This window comes from Rhopalosiphum padi, chromosome 3, assembly GCF_020882245.1.
Source record: "Rhopalosiphum padi isolate XX-2018 chromosome 3, ASM2088224v1, whole genome shotgun sequence".
Taxonomy (NCBI): Eukaryota; Metazoa; Arthropoda; class Insecta; order Hemiptera; family Aphididae; genus Rhopalosiphum; species Rhopalosiphum padi.
The window spans coordinates 50,750,634-50,773,210 of record NC_083599.1 but is presented as its reverse complement, the minus strand read 5'-3'; the positions used below and the strand labels follow the sequence as shown (position 1 = coordinate 50,773,210).

At 31.1% G+C, this 22,577-nt stretch overlaps 1 protein-coding gene across 3 annotated transcripts in view; it reads right to left on the bottom strand.

The window, feature by feature from the left end:
* Positions 1 to 22,577, bottom strand: part of LOC132927443 (homeobox protein homothorax) — a 99,608-nt gene that overhangs the window by 43,805 nt on the left and 33,226 nt on the right. For 2 of the 3 annotated variants that reach the window (XM_060991972.1, XM_060991973.1), the window contains exons 7-9: positions 20,539 to 20,668; positions 10,340 to 10,399; positions 1,042 to 1,173 (exon numbers count right to left, since the gene is read on the bottom strand). In XM_060991972.1, the coding sequence (XP_060847955.1) occupies positions 1,042 to 1,173; positions 10,340 to 10,399; positions 20,539 to 20,668 (322 nt within the window). The remainder of the gene's footprint in view (positions 1 to 1,041; positions 1,174 to 10,339; positions 10,400 to 20,538; positions 20,669 to 22,577) is intronic. The other variant, XM_060991974.1, reaches the window with a different exon arrangement.

Here is a 22,577-nt window from a genome sequence, read left to right as displayed (position 1 = left end):
CACGTATTTTAAATAATCTTGTAAATATAATAGGTTGCAATTTATTTATTTATACAAAAATAAAACACTTTATAAAATACTACATTACAACTTATATAATCAAAAATACCAACTAAAATATAAGAAATATATTTCATAAATAGTACTATTACAAATCTTAAAAAAAAATACATAAATAATGTAAATTCATCGTGTTCATTATAATTATTGAAAAACAATTAGCATTTTAAAACGCATAGAAACATTACGTATATATAGGTACATACATCGCACGTGTCTAAGTATACATTTAATTGGAGTTCATATTAGGTATTATACAGTTCATTGTTTATTTATTACTTAGTTAATTGTATAGAAATATTATACTTAATAGTTTTCACATTTCATTGCGGATGAAATGTCATCAAAAGATATTTTAATTGATATCTCGCGTGTATCTACACGTGCCATGGTTAGCAAATATTTTCAACAAAATGTATGCGGAGTAAAAAGGGCAAGACGCACATTATATTATCGTCGCCGACAACCAAAAATATATATATACACATGGGGGAGAGATGGATGGCTGCCTGGTTGACTGCATCGCGGCGCACGGCGCTCGCGCGGTTCAGGTTTTCCATGGCAACGACTACGAACATTGGCAAACCGGGAAATGTTTCCACACTCATACCCGCTCTCACCCTCTACTCGACCGCCCTTTCTTTCTCTACTTTACATCCTCTATTACCCCTGATACTCTTTGACAGGGGTTTTCCATTTTTTCTTTTTTTATTTAATAAAGGGCACAACAAACCTAAACGTACACGTCAAATGCTCATTTTAGTGGCGATCCTACGGAAAACCCTTATTGACGGTCAGTAAATACCTTAACTCACAGCCATTTATAAATATAAAAAATCCCATCGTTAATGGAGAAAAACGAGGGGCACAATTTTCGTGACTTTGAATAAATTAACCTATATATAACGCTGTCATAGGTAAATGAAAAAGGTTATTAAATTGTCCATAAATGTTAATAATATACATTTAATATGTACTTACACGAGTTGTAATCATTTGGGCTACCGCCGAGGAACACAGATTGATACAAAAGACCGCGTTTCGCCGCTTCCGCAGCCGATGCCGCTCGGGCGTCTAGTGGTGGAGGCCAATCTCGCCTTTGGCACCATTTACCTGGAAAAATATGAACAATCAGATAAAACAAATAACAAATAAGAAAAATTTACGATATTATTACACAAGTAACATTGTATAATGTATACAATAATTTGAAATACGTCGAATATACCGAATAAGAACGTTGAATTAATAGATTAAAACATGATAATTTAAAAAAATGTATACTAAATTTAAAATAATAGTACAAAATATCACTTAATACGACTGAATAATATTTTTAATATCTTTTATGTGTGTATAACATATTATATTCGTATAGATAGGTATGTTTAAGTATATAGATGTGCCTGTGCCTGTGTGAAGAAAGAATTAAGTCGGACAAGACAACCTATAATTTTAAAACTGGTATTTTAAACGCGTAAAACGTTGAAAAAAAATAATATCTGTCATGTCCATTTCGACTGTTACGAGCTGTCGTTCGAAGGGGTATTTATTTGTATTTATGGGAGGAGATTTCGAAAGCGATAATTACGAGTTTGGAAAAAAATCTATTAAAACCACTGTAATCGTATACATTATTTTATACTTACGGTGATAATAAAGAAAATACTATTTTTATTTACTTATATTATGTATACATATATATATTATATTACTACGCACTCGCAAACGTGTGTGTATACTATATATGTATTTTGGGGGGGAGTCATTATTAAATATATATAGGTGAAGTTTCTATGATTATTCATTTGTTCTGAATCAATACTATTAATTATAGTTACACACACACATACTCGTATATATGCATGTACAAAAATATTGTATTATTTGATACATATAGGTTTATATATATATATATCTATTAATATTTTATATGCGTTATCTTTGCGGAAAATATTATATTATGTAGGAGTATTATCGATTAGACACGTATCGAATATCAATAGTTATATATTAGCTGATAAGACCTAAGAACATTTAGTTTCCACGTAATTTTAATTGAAAAATATTTAAATCGAAATGATCGTCAAAGACTTTTCAGAGAAAAAAAATCCGGTCACGTCATGACTTTGTATTGCCAGATGTCGTGTATTTCGTTGTACACTGAATACAAAATGTGCCATCACCCGTCATCAAATTTTATATGCACGTGCGTGAACAACACGCCGCTTATTATTCTACAACAAATAAGGCCAAATGTGTTTATTTTGTAATATTTTATCATAGAGAGCGTATAGAACACGAATATAGTACCTATACTTTTCATAGGACGCGCGACGATGTCCGAAGAGATAGGTACGTTGATACGCGCAATATTTCAAATCCACAAAAAGAAATAAAAATTAATTGAACTCAACGTATTTTTTACATTATATGTAGCATTTCATTCTCAAATACCTACTAAAAATTAAAATAATAATAATTTATTGGAATCATGTTCGTAAAACTCAAGAAAAAACGTGTATGAACCATATAGGTATTAGGTAGCATGTGTAGTACATGCACGTTATACGAATATATCATAGCTGTTAAAAGAATGAAATAGAAACGTTCAACATTCCACATAAAACAATATTCACGTTCTAAGTAATATTGATTGAGAAAAATAATTCAACGAAAAATATTTAAATCATTATAAATAACGATGTAATTTAATATTTATCATTGTTATTATTATTACCTTTTGAACGTTTAAAGATTAACATTTTTTCAAAATAATATACGTCAAAATTCCCTCTAGGCAGTTACAACAACCTCCGCCGAGTCGAGTCAACCGCATTTAGATCTCCTCTCAGACTGCATGCAGGTAATCCTACAGCGGTGTCGACCTTCTATATATTTAAAAAAATATATTCCCATAAATCAATTTAGTATTTTTTGGATACAAAAAAATATGTATACATACGCATTATGTGCGGTTAAATTTTTACAGCGAGCTCCGTCGATTTGAAACGAGTAAAATAATAATAATAACAAAAACGCTCCAAGCTGTCAGTCGACTAAATAAAATATGTGTGTGTGTGTGTGTGTGTGTGTGCTGTATATGTGTATAATGTAGTCAGATGATAGAAGTACTAAAATAATTTTAATAATAATATTATTGTTATCATTATCGTTATTCTTCTTATTATTATCATTATTATATTATTATTATATCCCAATGGTACAGTAATGCGCGCACGTTACAATGATTGACAGGTGTTTTATTTTTTAGAGAGAGGGACGAAGAGAAAGACGTACGCGATACGTCCATGCGTCTCTCACACGCCAATCCACGCACAGAGTATGAAGTCAAGAGGTCAAACTTATACTACCGCTCGAGGAGGCAATGAGGAATGGAATAAGTTCTGACAACGTGCACACGCGAAATAGACGCCCTCGTGACGGCCATGATCACGACGAAGACGACGGAGACGACTGCGGTGATGATGATGTTGATCATTATAAAGATGACGGTGTAGTAAAGTTATGGTGCTGGAGCTGGCGCGCGGTGGTAATAAAAATAATAATGATAATAATAATAAGAAGAAACGAAAATAATAATAATAATAATACGAACTGAAATTCATTTTCTAAAACGAGTTCTATTATTTCTCCATGCGACGCATTACATATATTATAGTACACTCGTAGTGTATTTAATACGTACAAAATGTGTATGGCCCTACAGTTTGCGTACATGATGGTAATAATCCTACACTTCTACAGCATGTGATCACAGAGTGCGGAGACCTCAACGAGACCAAATAACGTATACAAAGTTCACAAACTTATTGGACACACTATATAATGTAAATTTAATATATGTGTGTACAATATAATATGCGTTTAAAAAACAGTACATGTATAATATATTTTAATGTTTTCATTAAGAAGAATAGAGAACACGACTGGTCACGAATTTTGGACATTTGAACACTGTACTTGGCCATCGTCATCGTCTCTTCGTACGCTCCTCATAATACATATTTATTATTATTATTTTTTTTGTTTGTCCGCATTCATAATATATTCTCTGTACAAAACGCTTAAGGTATATATATTATACACAATAAATTGTTATTCACAATATATCTAGTATAATATGATGATGAACGCAATGAAACAAAACTCGCGCACATCGTACACAAGTCGCCAATTACGAGACGAAAGGCGATTTTTCGATTTTTCTTTTCTTGTGCAACCAACAAAAGAGATAAAATGTAAGATAAAATAAAAATAAAAGATGGAAGGTAAGAAAAACACGACTGCGGTATATTATAAATAGTAAGAAAAACTGTCTCCATTCTCTTTTACATATATATGTACTTGTGTGTGGTGTGCGTATAGCTGCATAGTAGACTCCTTTAAAAATTACCATACAATAATCGCCGCTGCTGTCGTCGTCGTAAACAGACTTTAACGAATAACATTATCTCGCACACGGCGGTAATTACAACACTATATTATTATAGAACGTACCTATATAATATATACCTATTACATTGTTCGCACGAGTGACACACTATACGCGACTATCGTGTATATGTTTTTACGTATAATTATTAATAATATAAAAATGTTAGGTATATAGAAACCGTACAAGCGTTGTATACATGTACCGCGTTTTCTTTTTACGTATTATATGCAAATATATTATGTACACGTATCGGCAATTTGAATTTTGTATACATGGATATATATTTAACTCGAAACGGCGTACACTGCAATAATTTTAACGATTGTTTGATGAACATATTATTTTATGTACACTCGAGAAATCAATATTGTGATCGAACGCGAAAATAAATAGCCAACTTTAATATTTTATTTCCGGCACTGCACCACGTCAGTAAAATATATAAAAAGACATATTATTATATTATTAATATATTATGTCTTTTGTTCACAGTTATATTAATATGAAAATATTATTGTATATATATAAATATTATCATCATCATTCATCGTTTTCGTTCCACACAATTTCTCCCTAATTCTTACTTCGGCCTACCGACAATAATCATAATATATCCGGTTTGTAAACTTATATTATTACTTACAAATATATCTTTGTTCGATTAGTGTCTACATTTAATACACAGGTCGCGGTATACATATATATACCTTTCTATATATTATGTGTATACGCGTATTATATATGAAATTCAGCCAAAGCATTACTACAGTTCCAACAACGCGGATAACCACTGTCGCTGCTGAGTTAAATGAGCCATCACAGCAGACTTTATACATATAATATATATACACGTTTTCTTAAATTCTATAAAGAAATAAAAATAATTCGTCCATGGTGGTAATCATGGGAATTATGTGTGTGTCTGTGTTATTTTTATTGTGTCCGTTGCCGGAAGACACCCACCTATTTACTATACAGCTACGACGACGACGACGACGACGACGACGACGTGATTTTCTCCATAGTTTTTCTCATCGCGTCGTGTCCTGTTTTGTTGTGGTAGAATAATCGCGGTATACACATACTTTAACAGCTTCCGGCGTTTTGAATACAATTTTTTCCTTTCTGTTTTCATCGCGATCGAGGTGGGGATATACATAGTAATGTGTGTATATTTCACGTCGAAGACGATCCAAAAATAAATTGTACGATGAAAATAATAACGGCTTGCACTGCAGCAGCCCGTTACTCGTCGAAAAATATCGGAATAAACGTTACCCAATAGTGGAATTTGCACAAATTTAACAAGCATAACTTTTATGAATATATTATATTATAATATTATATGCGATTAAATTCTGTAAGAAACCTTATATTACCTACAAGGAGTCTCGTGTTACTGCAATAACACGATTATGAGGTTTTATCATTAAAGTCTACCGTTACTCTTATACTTTAAACATAAGTAACATATGAAATCTGTTTAGAGTACCTACAATTATTACTCGTCTAAGAAAACGTACGAACAACCGTTGATTACAATTTTTTACAGTTATCTGTGAGGCTATATTATATAAAAATTAAATGATATTTTCTATCTTATTCTAGTATATTTATAGTTAAGTATTTTTGTTTTATTAATTCATAAAACTTTATGAAAAGGATATAATATCATGCTATAAATAAAAATATTTTTAATAAACTGTCAAGAAAGATAAGAAAATGAAGGTTTAATCTGAAAATTTAGTCCCTGTATAAAACTGAAACTGAAGTACTTTGTTTGGCCTATACTGACGTTAATAAGGGATATTAATGTTTTTGTTTATGCCGCAGCCAGGAATCCACTAACACAATCTCACAAATTCAATTACAGTTGATGGATTTCTGTTGTAGAACATATATAATATATATATATATATTATTAATAGAAAAATATAACATTAAACTAAAAGTAAATTTATTTGGAAACAATAGACAAGAAATGAAACAATTAGGTACCTACCTATAAACTGCACGAGAAAAAAACTATAAAAGATAATGATTTAAGAAACTAATTCAAACTAGAAAACAAATGTACATGCTAAATATATAGTACATATATTGTTAGATTTCTATATCGTTTATACGAAGTACCTACCTATTTCACAAAACTCAATGCTTTTCCTAATATAAAGAAATTATTGAAATTTAAACACCCAAAATGTACAATAATGATATTAATAATAATAATAACAACAATAATAATTCATAGTTTGAAGAAAATTATATTATGATAATTGGAATGGTTAACAAAGCGACGATGATCGTTGCGTGATCGCGAGGTGTACAATTGCTCGGTCAGTTGTATCGTATCCTGTAATTACGTGCATCTCCTCATCATAATGCCGTAATGACATTAATCTTTTGACATGACGACTGCCAAGAGAGACGGAAACATAGAGCAAAGCGACGGACTCCCTGTTGACGGCAGCGATTCGACAAAAATACGTCACGCCATTTATTATGGAGGCGGCGATGGTGAAACCACCAATTACCATTACATGCGGTGATGATAATAGGTAGTGGTGTAATAACTGTAATTGTTTATTTTACAATCGTAATTTCGGGGTACAATGAAATGTGTCGTCGAAAAAAGACTCGATAGTAAGCTTGCGTCGTCTCCGCCCTCTATGACCACGTTAGATATATTATATATTATATTTACATTATCTCCGAGCTAAAAAATAATGTCAAAATATTGTAGAATAAAATATAATACACTATTGTTGTATATTGTACTTCGTTTATTGAAAACCTAATACGAATCTATAAATGGATATTTTCAAAGTAGTCCTTTTAGATTTTATTAGTCTATCGGAGTAAAATAAAAGAGAAAGAATAAAAGCATTCTTCGTCAGTTTATTCATAGTTTGTTATATGATAATAACGGAAGTAAAATTAATTTGTGATTGCGCTGCGTCGCCGCGCCGCTGTATACGAGCATCGTGCGTATATCGCAATTAAGACCAATCATTATATAATCAAATATTAATTAAACACAAAATCGTTGTCAATAAAACCGAAACCAATCATGATTATAATTTAAATAGCCGTTTGCTAATGTTAACATAACGACGCAGGACGTGTCATCGTTTCTGTCCGTCAAGGGTTCCCCGCTCATATAAATAATAAAAATTATTATTTATTATTAGTAATAATATTGTGTCATATAATAATAATAATAATATACATCATCGATAAGCGATCTTATGAGTTTTCCACTTGTAAACAATACCGTGTAGACGTCGTGATATTATATTGCTATATCCAATGGTTTTTGTCACGCGACTTGGTCACACAGAGAAAAAGTCGATACTGTTTTCAGAAATTCCGAAATAACGTTATATTATATTACCTTTGTTCCTTTTGAACAAACCTTTTGCTCGCGACAACGGTCTTATTATTACATTGGTTCAATATATCGCGTGTGTGTACCCATATATTTATATTTTTATAGGTGTTGTTCAATATTTTTATTGAGTTAACTAGCTGCAATATAAGTATATTGGTGAGAGACTGTATGTATAATGCCGCTACTGTTGGAATTACGAGAAAAAAAGTTAGGAATAAGATGGTATCAACGCCTAATAATTATGATTATAATATATTCATTTCAAAATTAATTAAAATTTAATTATCGACAGTGAGTATCATGTAAAAATATGATGATTAAGCAGCGACGATGCGTTATTTTTCCGGTTATAGTGGGCGTATTCTCTCGATAATATTTTTACCTGCGTGGTTTTTAATATTGTTGGTGAAAAAATAATTTCTATATGTGCCTAGGATACGTCCGCTTTTTAATGTTATGTTTTATAATTGATTCGTCGTATATATATTAAATAAAATATGAAAATAATACGAATTAAAATAATCAATGTTTTAATATTAAATATTCAAAAAAATTCTGGCTTTTATTAAAAAAAAAATATTCGAATAGCATATGCATAATATTATTATTAAAATATAAAATTATCGATTGAAAGTATGAAGAATAAAAATGTAATCATTATTATTTTTGGTAAACTAAATAATAATTTTTCTATAAATTACCCTACCCTCGCTCAAACGCGCATTTTTTTATAAAATAAAATAGAAAAGAAGCGATGAAACGAATAACAATCTCGCGGCACACATTCATTCGGATAACGAAAACGTAGAAATATTTCACCTCGATAAGTATTTTTTTACATTTTATTATTTGCCGCGTGTAGACTTTAATTTCAGCTCACGACAATCCCCTTGCCCCGGGGAAATATAATGGTATACATAATATAAACTACTACCACGTAAATGGGTCTTTTTTTTCTTTCCATCATCCCTTCTCTAACGTCTTCACACACATACACACACACAATATGATTGTACATCGCATGTATACATATATACATTTATACATATATAAACAATATACATGTAAAAACACGTATTCACTATATACATGTATGATATGTATATAAATAAATATATATGTATATATATATATAAACTACGGTGCAACGGCGGTCACGAAAACATATAATTCGATAAGTGAAAATATCGACTGGCCCCTGCTCTTCTACTACTACTACTGACACCGCTGCCCCGGCAAAAGCACTTAGAAAAAGAACAATGAAAAAACATAATCCAATCCATTCGCTTAATAAATTAAAGGGCGCTGACGGTGTTTTTTTATACTTATAAAAGCCTATACAACGTCGTTTTGGGCGTAATTCGTTTGGATCCATTAATATTATTGTATTCTCTATAAATATATTATAAACATAAATATAAGTAAAATCTATGACACGAAGAGAAATTTGTTTTATGAATGTAACAGCTTTGACGATTTAAAACAAATATAATTTAAAAAATGAACTATGTTGTCTTTAATTAATAATTTGCTATTATTCAACTTAATATGAACAAATAGTAATATAATGTAATATATTGTTTTATACATACGCATGTATAATACATAAGAGACAAGAGTATATGTTTATTTTTTTAATAGAATGTATAAAGTCGAGAATATATTTAAAGTGTAGGTAGGTACGTCGTATTACGTTTAGACGCATCAAATCAAGTAAGTCATAAAAAAAATTACAAACGATTTAAAAACGTCAATTCGTTGAGATAAATAAGCCATAAAACCAGATTGGTCAATAACGATAAACGACAAATACTGAACAGAAAGAAAGTTGTGCGCGTATATGACGAGTATTGCAATCAATTTAAGGGCGTGCGAGCAATCCCACCGCAGGATAAAATAAACTGAAAAGGGGGACTGCCGCACAAGTTGATTGACTTAAACGCAGCTTTGTTCTTTTAACCACGGAACACACAGCGTGTAGTCACATAACGCGGAAAACCACACATTACGTGTATACCTATACGGATAGTACATACGAAGGTATACAAAATGAATGCAAGTGGATTTTTTTCAGTATTTTATTCAGCGGGCGAGGTAAAGAAAAAAATGCAAAACCGTACTGTTTACGAGAGGAGAAGGAAACGTGACTTGAACAGTCAAGAAGGATTTAATGGAACTTTTCCATTGCGCCGTCGACGATAAAACCCCTGGCTATATTATAGGTATAATATAAATATATATATACATGATGACGATGATGGTGCGCGCGTGCAGCAGAGACTGGGGCAAGTATTCATTTTTCGATCAGAAAAAAAATCCCAAATGTATTATTATATTATTATTTGAATATAGATGATGTAATAAAAACATGGTCAGCTATTTTTTGAAGTATCGGACATAAGACGAAGAAAAGTGCGTCATTTACTTACCACGGAATGCATTATCATTGTAAAAGTGTTTGTAGACTTTACTTGTACACTTACCCAATTCTGAAAACAAAAAAATCTTATTAATACATTTGTTTTAGATATACGTGGTGTTTTATTATCATTAATAAATTATTTGAAAGTAATCAATTTTAATTATTAAAAAAAAAACAAGAAATAATTTTTGTTTTTTTCCTTTAAAGTAGCACTAACAGTAGGTATATAAATACACCTATATATATATAAATATATCTGTGTGTGTATGTATATATGTATGCATATTATAAGGTCTACAATACTATATGTACAGTGTAAGTAGTTGAAATGTAGGCGTGGTTATGGCCATGACGTAAGATAACAATCGCACTTGTTTCCACCATAGGACCACCGCGTTTTGTTCTATGTCTATATAATGATGGGCGTTGTTGTTTAACGCTATAGGTACAACATAATTATTACCGTTATATTATTGTATATATAGCCGATATTCGTATGCGTTTGTGTTGCCGGCTGCACTATACGTAAATCGTCACCGCGTACGGCAGTATGAATATAAGCCCATAACGACAACAACCACAATCGAAATTCGAATCCTACGTAAATATCTATACTTGGGCTAAACACAAGCACATATATAAATATAAACTTGAAATCTACGTATGTATTTTGAAAAAAATGTAACAACAATTTGACCCTTGCACCGCGTTGGACGATTATATCGTGTGACGAGAAGAGCGTTTGTCAACGTCGGAATATCGACATGCCAGGACTGCCATCCCAGCCGTTTTTATTGACCGTTTCACCGCGGCGGCGGCGCGACGTATTAGTAGGAGACTCTTAGTCGAAAAGGTCAAAAAAAAATTGAAGGAAAAATATAAAAGTAGCGACTCAATAACATAAAATCGACGGTTAAAGGAATGTTGTCAGATCCAGATGTTATTTCAGTTGGCGTACAGAGCACTGAGCTGTGCCGCGCTGCTACAGTATCCCGCCGCGTTTTCTAAATCCCATAGGTTATACTTTCGTTTTCTCGGTGTTGCATGTTTCCTCTCCACTTCTTCTTGTATTCTCTTTCTGGCGATGAGTTGATGGGTCATGTAGATAACGTTTGGTTTAACAATTATTATCATCATCCCATCGACTGTGGTACAACTATACACATTCTCACATATATATATTTATATTTATAATGTATATATATAATATATATAAAAGGAATGCAACAACGTTCGAGTCGTCTCAAAAAGAATTTCTCCCACATTTTACAAAACAAACCAAGTAAAATAATAAACTAAACGGAAAGATATGTTTTGTCTCGTACACGGAATGAAGAAATTGTGGATAACAAAGACAACGGGACCTCTCAATAAAAATCGTTTTCCTATATATAGAAAACCAAGTTCTGCATACTCGTCCGACACCTTATAATAAAGCCAATGTGTATGTGTGTGTGTGTGTGTGTGTGTGTATAATATTTGTGAAACCAGTTTACAAGTCTCATGTTCGTTGTTGTCGACGTAGTCGTCGTCTTATAATATGTATATCTATGTATATAATATATATATATATATATACCTTCACATTTACATTCAACTGTTTGCATATTATATATATATATATGTATGTGAGTGTGCGTATAAATATATATAGTCGCAGTTTTTATTCTCTCTATTTCTCCGCCGTCTTTTTAAGCATAAATGTGCGTGTGTAATATGTATATTTAATTCTACGGTTCACATTATTATATATTATATTGTGATAGAACAGCCAAACATAACGTTGATGTCTTCTGTTTGCGAGTTTTCAGAAAACATCTAATGTCATGCGCGTGTGTGTATTTTGATAGTCACTGGTGCTATGCAGAAAAATATGCAAAATTCTTAAACCTAATAATAAGGTAATATTCAAAATGCTCAATATAGGAGCACAAAAAAAAATGCAAACAACCGTTATTTTACTATACAAATTATATTACTTTCACACTCACCCCACCCCCTCTTACATACACATACACTGCATATCATGTATTTATTTAAACATATTTTTTAAAAAAAAAAAAATAAAATTATGGGAGAGGACACGGAAAAATTAAAAACATTGTACAACGAACGCGATTATTCGGCGCGGGCTATCCCTCCACTATACAACCGGTTCTGCGATATAATTTATTTCAAAAAATTAATTCGTTTCGTTTTTTTTATACTTCTTATCCATGTATATATATTTTTTCCCTGTTCATTCCATGTGATATTATGTTTTTAAAACGTCGTTCCCCAGACGTCTACAAAACGACAGGTGTTCCCTCCTAATACACACACACACACTCACGCACACGCACAAGTATATATACACACTCACACACGCGTCCACATATATATATATATATATATACATACATACGTACAACACACGTCATCAGACACAATGGGTCTCGCGTATAGTAGTTATGTTAATGTGTGTCCAATGATAAATCGGAATTTAATATATTCCTGGATTTGCTGTTGTTCAAGAATGTCAAACGAACGCCCGATGTTTCCCATAGGATATTTTTACTTAAACTCAAAACTTAATATTATAAAACTCATATTATTTTTAAAAAAAAACTCACTATCACACTACGACGAAGACAATGACGAAAAACTGATTTAATTCACAATTCATGTTAATTTTTATTTATCATATCAAACTAATAATATTCATTTGAGATAGGTATAAAATGTAGGTACCCTAATTCCGATTTAACTTAATTTACAAATACGCACCAATAAAAATTAGTGTTATTATGAGATGCAGTAATATACTAATATATATTATATATATAAATATTTACTATACCCTACTTACGAACACACGTGGTCAATTTATTAGTCCTTACAACATAACGACTCCAGGTTTATAGCAAAATAAATAAAAGTCAAGGTCGAGGCATATAGTGTAAAATTATTATAACTTTACAGAACACTGACGAATCGAATAAATTTCAGTATTTTTTAGTAATTTATAAATATAGTAATAAATACAGTCTATGGCACGTTGTTAGATAATTATTATTCTTGAAATGTTATACTCTTCCCTTTCGTGTATACGAAATATAAGCTAATGTAATATATAATGTGCTATATCATATTTCAGTATCTCATAATACCCGGCACGAGGCTCATTTTTTAATTTAACTGTATTATAGATCATTGCCATCCGTATTTAACGAAAATAAAAAGAGTCGTCGTCTATAATTATCATAATACATTACATACAGCTAGTACTTACATAAAAAAATAAAATGTCTTTATTTTCTAATCATATATATATAATATTTTTTTCACATATAATATGTTTTATTATTTTTATCGTCATTATTATTGATATAAATATAATAATACGCAAGATTTTTAATATTCTACGGTTTAACGCGGTTTTCCTCCGAAGAATGCATGAAATGACCATCATGTGTGTAACATTGTATACGTACCACACGTTATAAAATATATATACCTATAGAATAATATAATATTCTGTACCTCAATATATATGTATATACACGTATCACATCATCATGATGTACACGATTTTTTTTCTATTATCTAGGACTTTTTTTCATTCTTATTATTATGATTCCTGTTTTTTTTTTTTTTTTTATAGAAATTTAACAGCTATTTTTTTATTTTTATTTTTTTTTGCTCATTGCTTTCCCTCATATGTGTGCGTGCGCGCCCGAACGCGTGAGGATATCTAAAGACGAAACTGGCGCGATTGCGTTTTTATGTGGACTACGAACCAAACCTGTCGCGTAACGAATTATTATTATACTTTGAATATATATATATATTGAATATACACACACACACACAAACGCGCGCGCGCGCACATGTACATAATATAATAGTTTCTGTATCATAAACGCGTATAACACGTTGTTGTTAACGTCGATATCAATTTTATTATTTTTGCGAAAATATTTTCTGTTTTTATAAACGAAAAGTGTTATGTATCTAAATCGACAATATACATATTATTTTCTCCATTCTCTACTTAAAATACACGCGTGAGTCTGACACACACTTATTTTAAATAATATAGCATACTATATTCTATACTCTATATAGTTCATAATATTTTAATATATTCGCATCTAATATTTTAGTTTTGTCCCACTGACCATGACGGATTGGAAAATCTAATTGTATTACATTAGGTCTAATAGTTTACGAAATGTTCTTAAAAAACCTTACTTAACCTAATAGTAATTTAATAATTAATAGTATATAAACCGACGATTAAAATAATTGTGTAGATAATTGTATTCTATATAGACTACTTTCAATTGATATATGTACAACAAATATCGCCTGGAAAACAAATAATATTTATCGGTATACCCTAACTTTATTTAACAACCACGCACGGTGAGAGCATTTAACATGTAATGCAATAGTAGTTTTAATAAAAATACAACACTATTATGAAGGGGAAGATGGCATTACAACCGTTTACTTTTGTGTATATTATATAGTCCCAAAATTCGTGTCGTTGATGGCGACCACGATTATGCAAATTCTACACTCGAAGAGAATGAAAGGAAATAATACAGCTGTAATTTACTACGCAGGCAACGCGTACGACGCGTATAGGTACATAATAATATTACAATAAATGAAGGGAGAGCAAAAGAGCAACAAAAACTGATATTGTCCGAATCGAGTAATAAAGATTTATAAATATTATTATATATCATATTTAAGCGTATACAACTTTTTATAATATAGTCAGAGGAAAAATAAAAAAAGCATAATGATTAATAACAATAAGTCAAATGTTTTAGGTGAAATAAAAACTCAATAAAATTGAACATATAGCGTTTAATTTTGCATACTACTGTTGTGTTTAAAATCTGTGTGGACAACTTTAAAACAATGTATTCGTCGGCGATGGCAGCAACGGCGATGAGCATATACAATTATTAAATAGCGTTTCAATTTATGTATAATAATTTCAACGTTCACTACCGGGGTTAACGAATATAATCCCCGAAGAGCACACCCGTAAGATTATAGTTTGTCGCGCGCACGCTGAATTCTAAAAAGGCGGTGGTAAATGTCGCCACCCTTTGCCCCGTGAGATACACCACTGCGGCGATCAAATTTATAAGTGAATCGTTTTACGACGTTTTTCCGACGACGACCCTGTCGTAGGTATGTATAGTAGTCGCATAAATATTATTACCATTATTGTTATTATTATATTTTAGAAAGAAAAGAAGACGTGACTTTTGTTAAAGTACCCCACTGATCTATACCAGGATCAGCATCAGCCACAGCCACCGTCGCTTATTTCTACCTGCCTACCTGGGTGGTTTATTTACACTTTTTTTTTTTAACATATATACCTCTACATATATGGATGATAGATATAATATAATATAATATATATTTTCCCCGAACCAACGGTTTAATCGGTCGGCTATGTGCCCATGTGCGTCCCGCTGTTTCGTGTTATTGGAGCCCCCCATCGAGTTTGGCAACGAAAACCACCGGCCCCGGCACCGACGTGCACCGCGTCATGTATCTATATGCCGTCATGCAGAGAGAGAGACTAGCAGTGCCGCATTTATTATTATTATTATTATAATACTCTGTGGCGCACGACCCGTGCATTTTTATACGTCACTAAATACTTTGTGTCGGACACACAACGAAGATGACTGCTGGTTATTTCTATATAATGTAATTGTTGTGGTAGGAAAATTTTTTTTCAGAATTTCTTCTTCACGTCGACCTAAACGATCGCATTCGTTGTGTCGGAGATGCTTGTACAAAAAGAACTATAGAGGAACGTTCGTTGTTTGTATGTGCATGTGCGTGCGTGTGAGTTGTGAGCATCGCGCTCACACACAAAAACCTTTTTGTCCCCTATATAGTCGTTGTTCGGCATACAGTTCTCTTTTGGTGCAAGACCGTTTGAAAAGTAATTCGACCAAAAAATAAATTCTTTGGCCAAACAACGGTACCACCTTTTTTATCGTTTATTTTCTCCCCTCGACATTTGATACGTCTAAAAATTACATTTACAACGCAAGGGATGCATTTCACATAATTCAAATATTATATTATATTTATCATTATATTATTATTATTACCGATTCATTCCCATTTAATTTTTTTTTTCAAGATAGAATAAACCAAGAAACGACGAAGAAATAAAATTATTAATTTTATTTAAACTAATAATAATCAGAAACAATAGGCGGTAGATTATCTCACAGCCAGCCAGCTGTGCTCACGACAAGCTTATACACACACACACACACACACACACACACACACACACACATACGCACGCACAAGACAGCCACACAACAAAAATGGCCGCGTCGCCTCGGGGTCATTCCACAAACACACACACACACAAAATAGTCGTAGCTGCTGCATCATCATTTAAGCACCCATCATCATCATCACGATTGTGTTTAAGGATATAATATATATACGTATAATACTAACCAAAGAGCAGTTATTATTATTGAATAATATTCTGCATGAAAAAATTGAAATTCCATAATAAAACTTACGCATGTACAATCAATATATAATATGTATAGAACATAGGTAAATATAATAAATAAACATAATGAAAAGATTTTGTTTTTTGAATTAATATTTATTATCACACATAATAAAATGATAAAAATTTAAATTCAAATTTTTGAATAAAAAATAATGATTAAATATTTTTCTTTTAAAAAAATAATATAATAGCTGTATAGATATTATATTTGCCTTATTTATGGTTGTATTTTAACAGAATCATCCATAAAAAAATAATGCTGATAATTATCTTTGTTTTTAGATTAATGTTTTGTTTACATGCATCATTTTGGTTTGACAAAAACAACGGTGATAAAATGAAGAACAATGAAAAGAAAAAGGGGTAAAACTTTAAGTGCTTAAAATAAAAAGCACCATCAGAATTCTTTTGTTTTCGTTATTATAATAGGTATAAGTATAAGAAAAATAAAATAAGAACTTATTTAGTACAAACTGATGTATAATTAATTTATTGATGAATTTTGATATGATAAAACGAGAACCGTCACGTTGTTATAACAAGTACTCAAACCATATTTTACTAGTGATTTTTAATATTAACCTCAGAAAAAATATGGAAAAGCGCCGAAATAGTAGTATAGTCGTATAATGGCATTAAATAATGTATTATATTATATTAAAAATGTGCAGAGGCAGGTATACAAAATAATAACAAAAGGCAAGACATTTTTGTCGAAAGGTAAGCAAGCAACTCTACCTATACCTTCGCCTTATGTTCTCGTGTATACTTGTATTTGTCGTATGTGCAGCAGTATTAGTGTGTGTGTGTGTGTGTGTGTGTGTGTGTGTGTGTGTGTGTGTGTGTGTGTGTGTGTGTGTTTGTTATATGTGCGTCTCTTTCTAATGAATACACGTCATAACAATAGGGTCTCCTGCACTAGGTAAAAATGTTCTTTTCATACAATATAATATAATAGTGGAGCCATTGCATTGTCAGATAGCCTTATATATCATTAAGAATAATATAATATAATATTCAAACCGGTAGGTACAATATAATATATAGAGTTCCATTAAGAGAAACGTAGTTTTTATACTTTTAAACGTAGAAATATCTTTTAAATTTAATAATATATAATAAATGTATATTTGTACATGAATAATATAATAAATTTAAAAAATATTATATTTTAGTAATATCGATCTACCTACTCATTCATATTATCGTTTACTATTTATTTTAATGTTGTGTTATAAAGGTTTTCATCTTAAAATATATTATAATCAGTATAAAGAATAAAAGGTGTCATATCCCCGCTGTTTTTCATTCTGAAATCGCATCCCAAGGGGAACATTTGACGGCAAGGAAAGATGTTGATAGAGGAGGAATAAAACGACAATAATAAAACGAAAAAAAAGGAAGACCGACGAAATAAGCTCAAGCGAAACATTATTTTTCCCCTTTAGAAAGCAAAAAATGTGTGATAAGACTTAGTGACTTTAGGGGGAGGTGAAAGTAATTAGATCACAAATTTCAAGAAAAACGTGGTGGTTATTTTCCACCCACCCATCCTTGATCTCACGTGGCCAGGCCACCGCCACCGCCGTTGCCGCCTAGTATTCTCATTTAATCCCACGGGAGACAAGTGACAGGGGTGGCTGCGTACTAAAAATACTTATCAGTAAATAAAGAAAAAAGGCCAACATCATATACTGCTGTTGCGAATATCATTATAATTTTTTTTTGTTATTACTATATATTTTTTGTGAAACAAAAGCAGTAATAACTTATAAACATTAAAAATATGAAACTTTATCAAACCAAATTCATCGAAAAAATTACATTTGAACCCAGGATAAATATTATATATGTCTTTTATTGACGCAAATGGTGTAAAGAATAACTATACACTGAGCACTTAACCGCGTTCGAAAACTTCAAAGATATAGAGACAATTTCCATTGTTACACTACACTACTATATGCATAAAAGTATATAACATGAGATCGGAAAAGAAGGAAAAAATTGTGATATTAAAGTTTATCACGATAAAATTATTTTTCAGTATTATACCAAGTCCTATAAATATATATAATATATATATATATATATATATATATGCACGACGAAGACAAAACTTGAAATTATGAAGGCGTCACTCCTGCTACTTCCATCGTCGCCATAAACTGGCGGCAATACTAGTATTAAGACAGCATCCCAACAGCAAAGCGAGCAAAGAGAAAACCTTTTAAGAAGATGGGAAAGTTTGTTTTCCCACTGCGGCGTCTAAAAGTTTCTACCGCCTTCCTCCTTTTCTACCAATATCAAACAGCAACATGTGAAATACTCTCAAAACCACCCCTTGTCGCTGTTAAAAACAGCCACTAAGATGAGTTTAAGTTAAACCTTTAATATTACATCGAAATTATTTTACGCTTTTCTGCTTTTAGGTAGACAGTAGTACTGGAATTGTTGGTATTTCAACGGTGATGTGTCGGAACGTATTAAACGGCTGAATGCTCAACTTCTTAACATATAACAAAATTTATTTAAATTCCAAACAATATTATACGATTGCTATTTTAATTTATTGTTTATCTTTCTGAGAACTTAATGTCTAAAGTACAAATATTATATTTAAATTGAAAATATAAATTTATAACATATAATATAATATAATATATGATATAATAAAAACAATCCGTTCTGTGGGTTATACGTTATATTTCTAATTTTCTAAATTAAGCTTATGAGAAATTGAAAATATAACTTAGAGTTATATCTAATCACTAAAATTATAGTGCATGAATTTAAATAATAATTATTTATAGATTTAAATTTATATTCTATTTTATAAATAATATGATTGAAATATGCAATCCATGTTTTTTTTTATATATAATGGTGTACTCAAACTAAACGAAAATATTTTAAACTGTATTTAGTTTATAATTCAATAGTCCAAAATATACTGTTTATAATTCTAATTATTGGGCTATAACAAAAGTAAATTTAATTTAAAAATAATTGTTGATACACCAACCAGTATCATAATAGATTAAATTGTCAAATTTCGTAATCGTTAATTAAAAATAATGTTTTGTTTGAATAAAATTATACTCAAAATATTCAATCCTATACATTTTATATTTTAAAACATAGTTACAACCTCTTTACTGATATTATAATATCTTCTAGGTAATATGCTCAGCATATATATTTTAATATTATTATCTGTTAATATCTCAATATCATCATAATACATCACAGAAACAACAACGTGATGACGGCTGGCATAAAAATAACATCAATGTCTAAGACTTAATCGTTGACGATTATCGAAATAAACAGTAATATAGTATATGATCATATTCTGGCTGTAGGGATTGTCCCCATCCATATAATAACAACAAGGACACACGCAGGACAAACACTCAAGATGATGGCACTTGAACAACGTATGTGTCCAGGCTCAAGTGACATACACGCGTAGGTAAACATGTTACTATACAATAACGTTCCGTAGGGGTTCAAAAACTCCCTAAATACAGAACGAGAACCACGCTGCAGTGGCGCCTCAAATGTTATTTGTATTTCTGTTAAGTGATATTTCTAGCCATATAAAAAAAAATAATACAAATTAAGTGTTTGTCACTTACCAGGATCACCGTGGTCGAGACTTTGCTGTGAGCCCGGTTGTTGTGACATCGGCCCAGGCGTGCCTCCCGAACCGGGAGATCGGTCATCGTTCCCGTGTCCACCATACGATAATGAAGATGAAGGTGGTCTCTGAAAAAATCAATTAATATGTGCATTAAAGAACGTGTCGTTATAATATTACGTGTGACTTTTCTGAAAAGTATAAATAATCAATAGGTATATACGAGACAAATTTTAACCGTGTAATGGAGTAATATGTTTTTCAAGGAAGAAAACCACTAACAAATGTATACAAAAACCGCCACCGTTGCAATATAATATTTAGTTTCACGGTTTCCCATGGGATCAAATACGACGATCTTTCCTTCTTCCTATACTTTTACTACTTAATCGTATGATAGTACTACTACTGCTGAAACTGCCGCCCCAAATGTAACCTTTTTCTGCTTCCCTTACTACATTTCGTAATGCTTCCTCATCGTTGTAGGGAATACCATCCTCTAAGGGATAATATTCTCCTACCCTCTCTTACAAACGTACGATGTCCTAGTGACCCTAAAATGTCAATAATTCTTCATGTATATATATTTATTATTATTATTATTATTTGATTAAATATTAATAACCGTTACTGTCACTATAATATAAGACTATAGTAAATTATAAGATAAACCAAATTAGAACTAACTTCCTCTTTCCTCTTCAACCAAAAAAATAATAAAAATATAATGTACATAGTAATTGTATTTAAATTATAATAAATAATATTTTTTAGTGTATACATTGTAACATAATTTATTATCTTATCGCAGTTAAATATTTGTTATAATATGTATGAGTGTTTATTGTTGACTGACTACTATATAAATGAAACGTTGAGGAAAAGGTATTATAACACCCAAAGCAATCGTCGTAAAATAAATAATGATTTTTTTTTTTATTATTATTTACTGAGTACACAGATAAAACAAAAATCCATCTATATACCTCGCTACTGCTATTATATAGGGATATCCTTTTTTACTTTTTACATTTTTTATATGTTATTTTTTGATAACTCAGTATGACGACAACATATTTATATAATTTTGTTTTTTTAAACGGATTATACCAGCATGTATAATCAGTACCTATATAGACACAGCTACGTATTTCTAGAAAAATGATACAAAATCCGGTTTTCTTTAGTTAGTATTTTAAAGTAACATATAAGTAATGGATTTTGCGTGTACTCGTGATCAGTGTCGTTCTATTAGGTGTACCAGATAACGTGGGCGTGAATGAAAAAAAAATAACATCTAGCTTCAACGGTTATTATTAACCTAAACTATACTGTCAATTTTACATGAACAAAGTCAATTATTTCATTAATACAGCTATTAAATATTATAAAGGTTTATGCGCAATGAATACGACTTCAAGATTTAAATATTCAGTATTTATCAATAACCACCGATCATAGATGTTAATGATAATAATTATTAATATTTTAGTATATATTTACACATATTAGTGTCAAAATCTGGGAGATTTCATCATTACGATTATTGGTATCATATAAAATCATATTATCATCTTACTTACACTTATTTTTTGCAATAATCTCAAATTAATTTCGCGTGCTCGATGAAACTAATGCCGCCTCCGAGGCGTATAAGCATGTTCAATTATACACTCTTTATAATAAATAAAATTATTACCGCACATACACAACATTAAGAGTGATTTTCGTTGGTCTGCAGTGGTTAAATTCCATCAATATACGCACATGTATATATGATTATGCATTTATAATATTATATATCATGATAGCAACACAAGTGACGACGATTGCGTGTTCTTCTTGGCACTTTGTAGTATGACGTGAAGTAAAGACTGCGAATGAGGGAGAGAGGAGGTATGAGAATATACCGTAAAAGCGGAAACAGCAATGTGCACACATGTCGATAGATTTTTAACACGCGGGGTGTTCAGCACACCCACGAACCGTAGTAATTTCTTGTAACGCCGACTGTGTGTTTCCGTTACAATCCGTCAA